This window comes from Chanodichthys erythropterus, chromosome 4 (assembly GCF_024489055.1).
Source record: "Chanodichthys erythropterus isolate Z2021 chromosome 4, ASM2448905v1, whole genome shotgun sequence".
NCBI lineage: Eukaryota > Metazoa > Chordata > Actinopteri > Cypriniformes > Xenocyprididae > Chanodichthys > Chanodichthys erythropterus.
In genome coordinates this window covers 29,128,453-29,143,005 of record NC_090224.1, presented here as the reverse complement: position 1 = coordinate 29,143,005, position 14,553 = coordinate 29,128,453, and the positions used below count along the sequence as shown (strand labels likewise).

Below are 14,553 nucleotides of genomic sequence, written 5' to 3'. Positions count from 1 at the left end.
ATGATTTCATAGTCAAACCTAAAAAATATAATATACAAAGACAAAACTTGTGTAGGTGGATCCATTATAAATGTTGTGTGTTTTTACCTTGGCTTCAATGGTGCATCTGATGGGTCGCTGCAGAATGGTTCCTGGTAGGTGGCTTCTGAGAGGTCCAGATCAATCAGAGTAGCTAAAATTTCTTCCCGAGTAGGCGGAGACATGAGAGGTTTGAGAATGTGTGTTCCTCCGCTCTTTGAACTCTGAGCACCATTTTTCAGCTGGCACAGTGAGTTGATGGACCGTGGGGAACTGCTTGGTGTTGCTGAACTGCCATCTAGAGGATCACTATTTGGGGAAACACCATTAAAAGCAAAAGTAGCAGAAGTAAGGGGGGAAAAGGGCTCTGGGTCAAGCAACACATCTCCCTTTTCACAGTGAAAATCCTGAAAGTGGCTGAGGCCATGGATTTTACCTAAAGATCCCACCCAATCTTTGCTAAAGATCTTTTCTGAATCAAGCAGAGACAGAGATACCTTACTGGGATAAACTCTGCCATTTTCACATGATGCCTTATCAAAGAGTTCTGGACTTAGAGGCCCAGACTTATTCCAGTCCTGTTCGTTCTTGCTGTTCTCATCAAAGTCAAAAATCTTGTGTGTCCTTTCCCCCAACCCAACCAGGGCATTGATTGCCTCCTGACTGACATCACTGAGGAATTTCTGAGGCAAGTTCTTGTCAGTTAACACAAACTGGTTACCAGAATAAAGACTGGAGAACTCTGTTTGGCCAATGGCATTGATATCAAAACTATAATTGTCTGGGAGCTCTGGAGACAAGCTATCCTCAAGAGAGCAACAGCTGTCAAAGCCAGGATCAGACAAAAACACAGGACTGTCATCTGATGAAAGACAGTCAACTCTCAAATCATCCTGTTTTCTTTCCTTACTTCTGATTTTGGACTTTAACTCCTTTGGCACTTTAGTTCTTACACCCCTTGGTTTTCTTGATGTTGATGAATGAGCACTTCTAGATTTGGCTTCTTTGGAAATATCAGTAGATTGACTAGTGGAAAACACAACCTCAGTCACATGGTCACTTTTATGTGGTTCCTTTCCTGCCTCGAGTTGCCTCTTCTGGAGAAGCTCCTTCAAGACAGCCAGCCCAGAAGGGATCTCAGGAACACACATATCCCTATTCTTAGGGTCTGAGGGCAATGTGAGACCTGTGTGAGATCCATCTTTAATTGCACTCTTAACAGAGGACATAAGGGAGGATCTACAATTAACAGACTCCAATAAAGTTGTTACATTATCTTTCTTTCTTGTTTGCAGTCTTCTTGATTTGATTGTGTTTTTTCTGTTTGATTGTGAATGCTGTATGATACTGGGGCTCTCTTCATGGCCAGAGGCATCTGATTTGAATTCATAGGGATTTTTTGTAATCCCATCTTGACTAGTATTTTGTGATTTTGAATTTGAACTGCTATATGTGATGACAGAACATGGCAGACCTACAGACATTGTGGCTGGGAAAAGAATACTATTCAGAGATTTTCCAATACAGGTATTGGGGATATTTTGAAAGTCTTTTTGTGAGTTATTTGAAGAAATGACATCTTGATTTGACTTTTTTCCAATGCTGCTGACCTCTGTTTGGGAGTCTGAACAACTGACAGTAAGACGCTCTTGACTGCTTTTTTGAAAACTGGGACACTGGAAAAGAGTTATGTCATCAGATAAGGAAGTAATAGATGCAGTGTCAACTGAATGCGAAGCCTGTGAATTATTACTCTCCTCACCTTGGACTGTTTTTTTTCTCAAAATTTGCTTCTCAATCAGCATCTGAGAAGTAGATGTGCCATCTCCGAGAACAGTCCCTGCAATACCTTCACAAAGTTTTTTATGCCTCCTTGAAGCTGCTAGAATACTTCTCCTTTGTGACTCCTCAGTTTTCACAGAATCTTTGTTCACTGACTTTGTTGTGGTATTAATTCGTCTAATTGGGCTGGTAGCAGAAACCTTTTTAGGCCTGGGTGTTCTGCTTCTATCCCAAAGACCTCTTCGGTATGGTTTTGAAGTTAGTACTTGATAGGGTGAACCTAGACATGGATCATTATGTGGGTTTATGAGATGATCATTTGAATTTGATCCCAGTAAAGAGTCAGTAGGAGACCAACATCTCGGTGGGGTTGAATCAGTAGGACTGGGGGCTCTTTCTGACAAATAGCCCAACTCCATCATCACATCAGAATACTCTTTACAGTAGTCATCAGTGAAATCATTATAACAAGGCCATGAAGGAGGTAATTTTGGCAAAGTTAATGATGCTTTGGGGCGCTTTGCCCTCCTAGTCTGATTAGCTTGTGGACACCTAGATTTTGGGGAGGTGCTGGCCCTCTTTGATATTGGATTGACCTTGGCTTTTCGTTTGGGACATTTCTTTACTTTTGACTCAAGTAGTGGGTACTTCACTGCTGTAGACTCTGGCACTTTGGGCCAGAATTCCTTGAGAGGAGCGAGCCTTTTGTATTCAGCAAGCTTATCTGGTGTTAAAACTGTGTGCGTTTCCTCAGCATTAATTTTAGAAATCTTCACTAGCATGTTCTTCTGACCTTTGAATCTGTTAATGATTATGTATTTGATGATGATCGGTGGCTCTTTTTTAGCCAGTTTCTTCTTTTTTTGGCTGAAGACATGATCTTTGCCTTTAAAGCCTTCATGTTGCACCAAAGCTTGTTTGAAAGTACCAGAGCTTGCATGATCTCCATTTTCACTGTCGTAAGTCCTTTTTCTTTTTGTCCGCAAGGTATATTTGCTACCTGGCAAACTGGACACCTTTGTGCAAGAGACTTTGGTGGGAATATCTGCAAGTTCCTCCTCTACTGAGCTCTCAATTAAAACATTAATAGTTGGTGGATCTGAAGTTTTCATGTCAACCTCCTTATACATTTCTTTCTGGTAGAGAAAGCCTGAAGTGATGGAAGTAAGCGCTGTGGCTTCCTCCATAGGAGATGGAGTCCTCACAGGACTTTTTTGACCTAAAGTTGTTCTTTTTTTGGTCAACTTTAACCTTGACTTTCGCTGTTCAGGATGGTCTAATGTACAGCAACCATCCCCTGTCTTGCTCCAGGCCTGTTTTTTAATGGGTCTGGACAGGCAATTGGACAGAATAACGCTGGGGAAAAATTTGTAGTGTGCCTCCTGCTGTGCTACAATGGTCCTCTCAGTTTTATTTTCTTGATAGTCCTCATATCTTATTTTCAGTTCGCCAACATCTTCCTCTTTTCTCCTCTGTCCTGTCTCAGCTTCTTGAGGGCCTAAAGCTTGGCTCTCTTCCACAGGGCTTTGTGTCTGGTCAAAACTTATAGACCTTCTGCAGTCATTTGGACTGAGTTCTATTTCAGTCTTGGTGGGGCAGTTCATCAGCTCAGAATAACATACAGAGAAGCTCCTGTGATTTTCTAGGATAGATAAATGGTTATTTTCCAAATTTTTAATACTGGTATATTTTTTTAAGCTCTGGGCAAGCTTAGAGGGTCCAAACATTGAATCATCGGGATCTGGCTGATTAAGGCCAGTGGCTTGGTTTTCATCAGTGTACAAAGGGTGCACACCAATTTTTTCAGCACCAATTTTAGATATATTTACTGTATTGGAAGGGACTGGGTATTTAACTGGTTGAATATATGACACCTCTTTGTTGACTCTTAATCCAGCTTCATTTGCCTCTTGACTTTTGACTAAATGCTTATCCACTAAATTCTCTTGACTGAGTCTCTGTTCAGCGCATTTGTACTCAAGAACAATTTTAGCAGAGGATGGTGGCTCCATACGGACAGCTTCAAGGATCTTTTCTGTTGCTGTTAGAGATGAATGTGTCCGGGATCCTTTGTCTGTTAGTGATGAATCTGCAGGAAACAAGACAACAAATATGTATATACCACTGCACCAAAAGCAATCATACTTGACATTGTAGTTCATTAAAATATTTAATTAAAATTTGGCTTACCATTATTCTCATCTGCAGCTCCATCCAACTGTGGAATCAACAAGTCAGTAAGGCGAGCACTGTTTCCATTCCAATACTCCTCTTCATCTGATGAGGCTTGCTGCTCTTCATTGGAGCTTTCATTTGCTTCTTTCATACATAATCTGTGCAGGGAGGCAACACAGATTGTGATTAAACAACATGCCACCAAATTAAATAATTCACAGTCATAACTCACACAGGCGCTATCATCTGTCTGCTGTGAACCAGCCAGTGTTTGCCTATGAGGCCTATTCTGAATGCCTGTTTAGAAAGGGTTCAATAAATTGAGTTTCCTGATCAGATGAATCTCACTAATCATATAAAACTGCAAAAACATGAATTAAAAGCAAACAACAGACAATTCCAAAAATTCACTAAAGGTGAAATTTGGTGACCTTTTCCAGGCAGAGGAATTTTCTGGCATGTCACTGTCCCATCTTTGTGACATGATTTTACTGAGCTCTGACTCTCTTTTCTCCAATTCAGGACCAGCTTCCTCATCATCACTGTTATAGATGCAGCTAGCAGACAGCTGCTGGGACACTGTTCTGGACCTGTCGGCTCTAAATCCATCATCTGCCAATGCTTCTAGCAGATCAACCATGGCCTGGTCTTGACTGCTGTCTGTTAAAAACATTGTTGAAAATGTAAATTTAAATATATATTAAAAACATGTATAAGAGAAGATGCATTATGCATATGTACACACATGCAAACCTGAAATGAATGTTAAAGGTCCCATTCTTCGTGATCCCATGTTTCAAACTTTAGTTAGTGTGTAATGTTGTTGTTAGAGTATAAATAAAATCTGTACAATTTTAAAGCTCAAAGTTCAATGCCAAGCGAGATATTTTATTTAACAGAAGTCGCCTACATCGAATGACCAGTTTGGACTACATCCCTCTACTTCCTTCTTTAATGACGTCACTAAAAGTTTTTTTGACTAACCTCCGCCCACAGGAATACACAAGAGTTGAGTTTGTAGAGTGTGTTTGTCGCCATGTCGTCGAAAAGCTGTTATTTTCATCCCGCAGTCCAATCACCGGGTCTGATTCCGGCTCAAATTGATAGGGTAAAATTAAAGACATGTTTACAATAACACTGAGCACGTGCATCTCCACGTTATGGTAAGAGGCGTGACCTTTCCGGGCAAGATGTGCTAAGAGCTGCTGTCGAATCACAACACAGGAACCGCTGGCACAATCAAAACTCGTTACGTATTTCTGAAGGAGGGACTTCATAGAACAAGGAAGTCATCAGCCAGTTTTTATGACGGTGGAAACAGCAGTATACAGATAAGTAAATTATATGAAAAATACTGTGTTTTTTACACGCGAAACATGAACATGTTATATTGCACACTATAAACACAATCAAAGCTTAAAAAAAAACACGAAAAACGGGACCTTTAATATAAAGAGATGCAAATAAAATTTTTATTAAGAATCAGTATTTGTGTTTATACCAATATAATATCTAAAACAATAAATTTACTCGAAAATCTCGAAAATAAGAATTACAAAATTAAAACAAAACTAAATGAAGATTAAAATTATATGATCTCTGAATACACTAATTTTATCTTACACACACACACACAAAAAAAAAAACCCTTTCAAAAGGTATTTTGATATATTTATGTTGATTTAAAAATACTGATTAAGAAAAAAGTTGCAGTGAGAATACTGCTTGTGGAAATCAGATATTATATTTGTTAAGATAGTCTCATTACCAAGTATTGCTGATTGGTTGGGTCTCTGAGACAGAGGGAGGAAGGTCTGACTGTTTTCCAACAAACGCAAAATGGCCTCTTCATCAACAACTGCCACTTCAGTATCTTTCCCACCATGACTTTTTGTATCTATATGGTAAAAAAAGGAAAAAAAAGACAGGCTTAGTTCACCCAAAAGTGAAATTTCTGTCATTAATTACTCACCCTCATGTCTTTCCACACCTGTAAGACCTTCGTTCATCTTTGAAATGCAAATTAAGATATTTTTGGTGAAATTTGAGAGTTTTTTTATCTCCCATAGAAAGCAACATAATTACTGTCATTCAAGGTCCAGAAAAGTAGACGCAGGATTTATCACGTGAACCAATCGTATCCAATCATAAACGTTCATATGCGATCATAGCGCAATTGCCTCCTCTCATGTGACTTTCCCCCATTCATTCTCAATCACCCCCCACTAAACTATGGAGATAGAATTGTTCCATTATTCCAGATAAATAGCTTATGATCATTTGTGGATCTCTTGAATACACTGAATCAGCTGTACTTCACTGAATGGCCCAGATTACCCGCATGCTCAGGAAACCACAGGTTATTGTGTCTAACTTGAAATGATCTAGGAATCCAGGACAAGGGAATTATCATAAAATAATTCATGACATGAACAAATCAAATTGTCCTTGATTTTTTGACAGATTGTCATTGTACCATTAAAACATCCTGCAAATTTCATAGCTTAAAATATCCTCAGCACAAAAAAAAAAAAAAAGCATTTATCATTCTCCAAAAACAACTAGTTTGGATGTTGTGGATTGTGACGTCACAAAAAAATACATCTGCATATGTCTGCCTGTAAAGCTTATCAATGCCTCTTCAGCATTGGCAGCATTGGCCAATTTTAACACTCTGGAGTCAGAGGTATTCGCCGGCGATACCACCTCGGTTTTTTCCAGTGTGAAAGAGACTCAAAATAACTCCGTCAATGTTGCACATACAATTAAGAGTTATACACCATTTTAATCTGTTGAATATCTTCTTTTATTTGTGTACACTCAGAGTAAAAATAATGTTGTGCTTTTTGCAAAATAAAGAAAACTAACATGATGTGTGATCTCTCATCTCTCTCTGAACAAAGTCCAATCTGATAGTTCTCAGAAAATGAACTGTAACTTAGTGAATACTAATGACACAAAAATGAGACTTATGTCTAAAAAAAACGTTGAAATGTCAGGTTTTAAATCGTGTAAGTCAAATTGAAAACAAATATTCTCTGTTTATCTAATCTGTATGAAAAGAAAGCCATGTCAAAAGTCAGTGATTCAGCTCATTATCCGCTAATGCGGCCACGCCCACGGAGTCAGCGCTATTCAGACGCAAATTCTGAGGCAATACATGTATACATCGTCTCAATCATGTATTTATTGTCTTCAAAAGTGTTTTGCATAGCCATAGTTAGCGATCTCTGGAAGCCTCTGTTAGTTTGGTTAGTTCCTGGATTGTCACATGGCCTATTCTTTAGGAGGCATTTGTGGACTAAAGGTGCACAGAGTGCCCTCCGGCTGCAAGTATGAATTGAAAACACAGTATCCAGCGCTCATAGTAATAACAATAAATATTGAATAAATATTACTCCTCTGTATAGAAAATTGACAAACATATGACAATCCATCAATATTTCTCCAAATGTGCATGTTTTTAAGCTAAAAGGCTATATGAAATGCCATAGAGGTAACATAATTGTTCAGACACTTTGCATCACAGAAATACATTATATTTTAAAGTATATGATAGAATACCATTATTTTAATTTGTAATAATATTTCACAGTATTGCTGTTTTTTCTGTATATTTGATATACACCATAATGAGCTTGAGACATGATCACAGTGGTTTTTTTCACAGCCTACCTGACTCAGTAAAAAAGGCCTAATTAATATGCAGGTCATTACAACTCATGCGATTATTTTGTAAATCACCCATTATTCATGATGATTCACGCCTCCACGCATACTGTGTTTCTTGACAAAAAGTGTCTTACAAAATTTAAATCTCTCTATTGTTTTATATAAACGAGTAGGTAGGATAATTTTACATAATTTTGAAGCAAAAACTCTAGTCTACAATCTCTAATACCCGGAAGTCTTGTGAACACATATATAATAATATATTTTTGGCCTTATTTCAGTGACTTAAGTTTTTTGTTTTTTCAATAACCACTCATAAATGTCATTTATAATTACATTATTATTGTTGTTGTTGTTGTTTTCTTTTTACAGGTGTATACATTTTGGAACAGGACTGTGACGGGTGCGTAGCCCACCTCACATGTTTAGCCTTACCATCGTGTTTGATTTGATATTTAATTTGGTTTAATTTAATATGGTTTGTTACTTTTATTTCAATCCCCTTATTACAAAAAAAACACAAGACAAGTTTAATAAGTTATCAGTTTATTAAAATCTTGAATGTATAGAAGGGTGCACACTTCTATTCTTTGCTGATTCATTTTACCTGAGTCCTAGATTAATCTGAGTCCATGGAGTGACAGCCACATTCCATGTGGCAGCAGAAAAAGGGAAAGGCAGTGTTTCAATTTCCTCATTTTTCCTGTGCCAGAGGAAGTTGGACTGTACCATCATGTTCTGAGTTAGAGGGGATCTTTTGTGTTATGTTATTTTGTTGTGTAATTAATTTTTTTTTTTTTGGTTTGAGTATTTTCTTTTCTTGTATTTTAGGTAAATGATTGTATTATGTTAGGTATGATGGTGTATATTTTGTAATTTTGTTTGCATTTATTTGGTAAAGTTATTATTTGATATTTACCTTTACTTGGGTTGGTATGTGCTAAATGGGTATTTATAGCAATGAAGAGCTGAGCAGAAGTTAGTCAGGGTTGTCCAGCCACAGTAACATCTTGGACAGTTGACCTTAGTAGTTAGGGGCCAAGTACCGAAGGTGCGGAGGCACCTATTGTATCTGTTAGATTTATTTTTCTTTATTAGGCACCTATTGTTATTGTTGGCGGTCCGTACGCTTATTAGGGGCCAAGCACCGAAGGTGCGGAGGCACCTATTGTTATTGTTGGCGTTCTTTTTTTATTTTTTATTATTAGGCGCCAAGCACCGAAAGTGCTTAGTCACCTATTGTTATTGTTAGTTATCTTCTTATTAGGGGCCAAGCACCGAAGGTGCGGAGGTACCTATTGTTTCCGTTAGTTTTCTTATTATTAGGGGCCAAGAACCGAAGGTGCGTAGGCACCTATTGTATCTGTTGGCGTTCTTTTTTTTTTTTTTTTTTTTATTATTATTAGGCGCCAAGCACCGAAGGTGCTTAGGCACCTATTGTTATTGTTAGTTTTCTTCTTATTAGGGGCCAAGCACCGAAGGTGCGGTGGTACCTATTGTTTCCGTTAGTTTTCTTATTATTAGGGGCCAAGCACCGAAGGTGTGTAGGCACCTATTGTATCCGTTAGTTTTCTTATTAGGGTCCAAGCACCGAAGGTGCTTAGGCACCTATTATTATTGTTAGTTTTTAGGGGCAAAGCACCAAAGGTGCCTAGGCACCTATTGTATCCGTTAGTTTTCTTATTAGGGGCCAAGCACCGAAGGTGCGTAGGCACCTATTGTATCCGTTAGTTTTCTTATTATTATTAGGGGCCAAGCACTGAAGGTGCGGAGGCACCTATTGTTTCCGTTAGTTTTCTTCTTCTTATTATTATTATTAGGGGCCAAGCACCGAAGGTGCGGAGGCACCTATTGTTTCCGTTAGTTTTCTTATTAGGGGCCAAGCACCGAAGGAGCGTAGGCACCTATTGTATCCGTTAGTTTTCTTATTAGGGGCCAAGCACCGAAGGTGCGTAGGCACCTATTGTATCCGTTGGCGTTCCGTTTTTTTTATTATTATTATTAGGGGCCAAGCACCGAAGGTGCGTAGGCACCTATTGTATCCGTTGGCGTTCCGTTTTTTTAATTAGGGGCCAAGCACCGAAGGTGCGGAGGCACCTATTGTTTCCGTTAGTTTTCTTATTATTATTAGGGGCCAAGCGCCGAAGGTGCGGAGGCACCTATTGTTTCCATTAGTTTTCTTCTTCTTCTTCTTCTTCTTCTTCTTCTTCTTCTTCTTCTTCTTCTTCTTCTTCTTCTTCTTCTTCTTATTATTATTATTATTATTATTATTATTCTTCCACTCTTGAGTCTATGGCAGCCCATAGAACCGTATGGTAAAAAGTTATGAAATTTGGCACACTGATAGAGGACAGTCTGAACTGTGTCCATAGCCAATTTGGTGTCTCTAACTCAATCCCTTTAGCGCCACCAGTGTCCAAATTTGCACTTCTGTTTATGCTAATAACTTTTGAACCGTAAGGGCTAGAAACAAAATTCTTTTGTCCTCTGATTCCTTGGCTCAAGACGATTTTTATTATTATTAGGCGCCAAGCACCGAAGGTGCTTAGGCACCTATTGTTATTGTTAGTTTTCTTATTAGGGGCCAAGCACCGAAGGTGCGGAGGCACCTATTGTTTCCGTTAGTTTTCTTATTATTAGGGGCCAAGCACCGAAGGTGCGGAGGCACCTATTGTTTCCGTTAGTTTTCTTCTTATTATTATTATTATTAGGGGCCAAGCACCGAAGGTGCGTAGGCACCTATTGTTTCCGTTAGTTTTCTTATTATTAGGGGCCAAGCACCGAAGGTGCTTAGGCACCTATTGTTATTGTTAGTTTTCTTATTAGGGGCCAAGCACAGAAGGTGCGGAGGCACCTATTGTTTCCGTTAGTTTTCTTCTTCTTCTTCTTCTTATTATTATTATTATTTGGGGCCAAGCACCGAAGGTGCGGAGGCACCTATTGTTTCCGTTAGTTTTCTTATTATTAGGGGCCAAGCACCGAAGGTGCGTAGGCACCTATTGTATCCGTTAGTTTTCTTATTAGGGGCCAAGCACCGAAGGTGCGTAGGCACCTATTGTATCCGTTGGTGTTCCGTTTTTTTAATTATTATTATTAGGGGCCAAGCACCGAAGGTGCGTAGGCACCTATTGTATCCATTGGCGTTCCGTTTTTTAATTAGGGGCCAAGCACCGAAGGTGCGGAGGCACCTATTGTTTCCGTTAGTTTTCTTATTATTAGGGGCCAAGCACCGAAGGTGCGGAGGCACCTATTGTTTCCGTTAGTTTTCTTCTTCTTCTTATTATTATTATTCTTCCGCTCGAGTCTATGGCAGCCCATAGAACCGTGTGGTAAAAAGTTATGAAATTTGGCACACTGATAGAGGACAGTCTGAACTGTGTCCATAGCCAATTTGGTGTCTCTAACTCAATCCCTTTAACGCCACCAGCTGTCCAAATTTGCACTTCCGTTTATGCTAATAACTTTTGAACCGTAAGGGCTAGAAACAAAATTCTTTTGTCCTCTGATTCCTTGGCTCAAGACGATTCGAATGCTCCATATGACGTCATTTTATGCCGTCATGAAAATTTTCCCGCCATTTTGATTTTTCTGAAAAACCTACTTTTTCTAACTCCTCCTAGGCCGTTGATCTGATTATCATGAAAATTGAACCAGATCATCTTCAGACCATGGCTGCAAAAACTTCTCAAAATCTTTTTGATAGATCGATCCGTTCTCGAATAGGGCACAAATGAATTCAACCAAAAGCTCGCAAAATCACACTTGAGGCTATATCTCCAAAACGATTTATTGTATTCTGACCAAACTTCGAACATGTCATCACAAGCATGACTTGAGGCAACATGCAGTGTTTTGGCGCAGTGCCACCTACTGGTCTGGAGATACGAAAAATGGCTATTTTGGCTAATATCTTCTGAATGGTTTGTCCAAAAAACAAATGTGGTCACGTCAGATTCGGGGAATCATGCCGAGTCGATTGATAACCAATATTACCATATCAGCCATTTTGGCCGTCGGCCATTTTGAATTTTGTGCTAAAATGCTGTATTTTATGAACGCATTAGCATATTGTCACAAAACTCGGTATTGGTCATCAGCACGATGCCCTGAATGAGCCTGAGAAGTTTCGGACTAGCGCCACCTAGTGGTAAAATCAAATATTCAAATGCTTATCTCTATGGTGTGGTCAACTTATTTTCAAAAGAGTCATGACCTTTGACTCCTGAATCTCTGGTGAGTCCAACGATACCAAACTTGCTAGGTATTGACTTATGATTTTTCCGCCATATTGAATTTTGCGAAAAAACCTACTTTTTCGAACTCCTCCTAGACCGTTACTCTGATTATCACCAAAATTGAACCAGATCATCTTCAGACCATGCCGACAAAAAGTTATCAAAAGCTTTTTGATATAACAAACCGTTCTTGAAAACTTCACAAATGAATTCGACGAAAAGCTCGCAAAGTCAGACTTGAGGCTATATCTCCACATTGCTTTATCATATTCAGACTAAACTGGGTACATGTCATCACAAGCATGACTTGAGGCAACCTGCAGCGTTTTGGTGCAGCGCCACCTACTGGTCTAGAAATACAAAAAATGGCTATTTTTGATTATAACTTCTGAAGCTTTTGTCCATGAATCATAAATATGGTCTTGTTAGATTCAGGGCATAATGCTGAGTCGAATAATATCCGATATTCACAGGTCGGACATTTTGGCCGTCGGACATTTTGAATTTTGGGCTAAAATGCTGTATTTTATGAATGCTTTAGCACATCGTCACAAAACTCGGTATGGGTCATCAGCACAATGCCCTGAAGGAGCCTGAGAAGTTTCACACCAGCGCCACCTAGTGGTAAAATCAAACATTCAAATGCTTATCACTTTGACTGTGGTTGACATTTTCAAAAGAGTCATGACCTTAGACTCCTGAATCCCTTCTGAGTCCAACGGTACCAAAAATGCTAGGTTTCCACTTACGGTTTGTCCGTCATGTTGAATTTTGCGAAAAATCTGCTTTTTCGAACTCGTCCTAGACGCTTCATTTGATTGTCATGAAATTCAAATCAGATCATTTTCAGTCCATTGTGGCAAAAAGTTATCAAAAGCTTTTTGATAAACTCAACCATTCTCAAGAAACACGCAAAATAATTTAACGCAGAGCACCCAATTTGGACTCATGGCTGTATCTCTGCAATGCTTTATCATATTTAGACCAAACTTCATAAATATCATTCCAAGCAAGACCAGAGCCTACATGCTGAGTTTCGTCATAACGCCACCTACTGGTCTGGAGATATAAAATAGCAAAAATAGCAATCATTTTTGCTTATAGCTTCAGATAGGTTTGTCCAAAAATCATAAAGTTGGTCTTTTTCAATTCGGAGCATCATGCCAAGTCGAATGATATCCAATTTTCTCATGTCGGCCATTTTGGCCATCTGCAATTTTGAATTTTGTTTTAAAATCCTGTATTTTATGAATGCATCAGTGTATCGTTACGAAACTCTGTATGGGTCATCAGCACAAGGCCCTGAAGGAGTCTGAGTAGTTCCAGCGCCACCTAGTGTTTTTTTTTTCATATGCTTATAAATTTTGATCTGGTTGATTTATTTTTATGGGAGTCATATCCTTAGCGAGTGTCATTGTCACCTCATTCTGACCATACCACATTCATTTGGTCACAGCTCCACCTATTGGTTGAAAGTGATAAACCAGTAAATCTTTATTATTGACTGTATATATCATTTTCCAACACCTTTGCCTTAAATGATCTTAATAGGTTTTTAATTGCTCAAACTTGCAGCTGGTCTAATGCTCCCAGTCATGTTGGCTGGCTTGTTGTGCCTTTTTTGCTTGGCCCCGTAATTGCTGCTTGCAGCTATATTCTTCTTATTATTATTCTTCCGCTCTTGGAGTCTATGGCAGCCATTGGACCGTATGGTAAAACGTTGTGAAATTTGGCACACAGAGGACAGTCTGAACTGTGTCCATAGCCAATTTGGAGTCTCTAACTCAATGCCTCTAGCGCCACCAGCTGTCCAAAGTTGCACTTCTGTTTATGCTAATAACTTTTGAACCGTATGGGCTAGAAACAAAATTTTCCTCAGATTCCTTTGGTCAAGACGAATCGATTGCACTATATGACGTCATTTTCCGTCATGAAAATTTTCCCGCCATTTTGAATTTTCAGAAAAACCTACTTTTTCGAACTCCTCCTAGGGCGTTATTCTGATTTTCACAAAAATTGGACCAGATCATCTTCAGACCATGACTGCAAAAAGTTATCAAAAGCTTTTCGATAGATCCATCCGTTCTCGAATAGGGCACAAATGAATTCGACCGAAAGCTCGCAAAATCACACTTAAGGGTATATCTCCAAAAAGATTTATCGTATTTTGACCAAACTTCATACATGTCATCACAAGCATGACTTAAGCCAACATGCAGTGTTTCAGTGCAGTGCCGCCTACTGGTCCGGAGATACGAAAAATGGCTATTTTGGCTAATAACTTCTGAATGGTTTGTCCAGAAATCATAAATGTGGTCATGTCAGATTCAGGGTATCATGCCGAGTCGAATGATAACCATTATTACCATATCAGCCATTTTGTCCGTCGGCCATTTTGAATTTTGTGCTAAAATGCTGTATTTTATGAACGCATCAGCGTATCGTCACAAAACTCGGTATGGGTCATCAGCATGATGCCCTGAACCAGCCTGAGAAGTTTCGCACCAGCGCCACCTAGTGGTAAAATCAAATATTCAAATGCTTATCACTTTGACTGTGGTCGACTTGTTTTCAAAAGAGTCATGTCCTTAGACTCCTGAATCCCTGCTGAGTCCAACGATACCAAACATGTTAGGTTTCGAAATATGGTTTGTCCGCCATGTTGAATTTT

At 39.1% G+C, this 14,553-nt stretch overlaps 1 protein-coding gene across 9 annotated transcripts in view; it reads right to left on the bottom strand.

Annotated features, from left to right (window-relative positions):
* rev3l (REV3 like, DNA directed polymerase zeta catalytic subunit) overlaps positions 1–14,553 on the bottom strand; it is a 341,728-nt gene that overhangs the window by 81,679 nt on the left and 245,496 nt on the right. For 8 of the 9 annotated variants that reach the window (XR_010894996.1, XM_067384680.1, XM_067384681.1 and 5 more), the window contains 4 exons: positions 5,744–5,872; positions 4,407–4,635; positions 3,991–4,133; positions 88–3,889 (listed from right to left, as the gene is read on the bottom strand). Coding sequence is in view for 8 of the 9 variants with exons in the window: in XM_067384680.1 (XP_067240781.1) it covers positions 88–3,889; positions 3,991–4,133; positions 4,407–4,635; positions 5,744–5,872 (4,303 nt within the window). In the remaining variant the exon portion in view is untranslated. Of the gene's footprint in view, positions 1–87; positions 3,890–3,990; positions 4,134–4,406; positions 4,636–4,959; positions 5,070–5,743; positions 5,873–14,553 lie in introns of those variants that run through there. The other variant, XM_067384688.1, reaches the window with a different exon arrangement.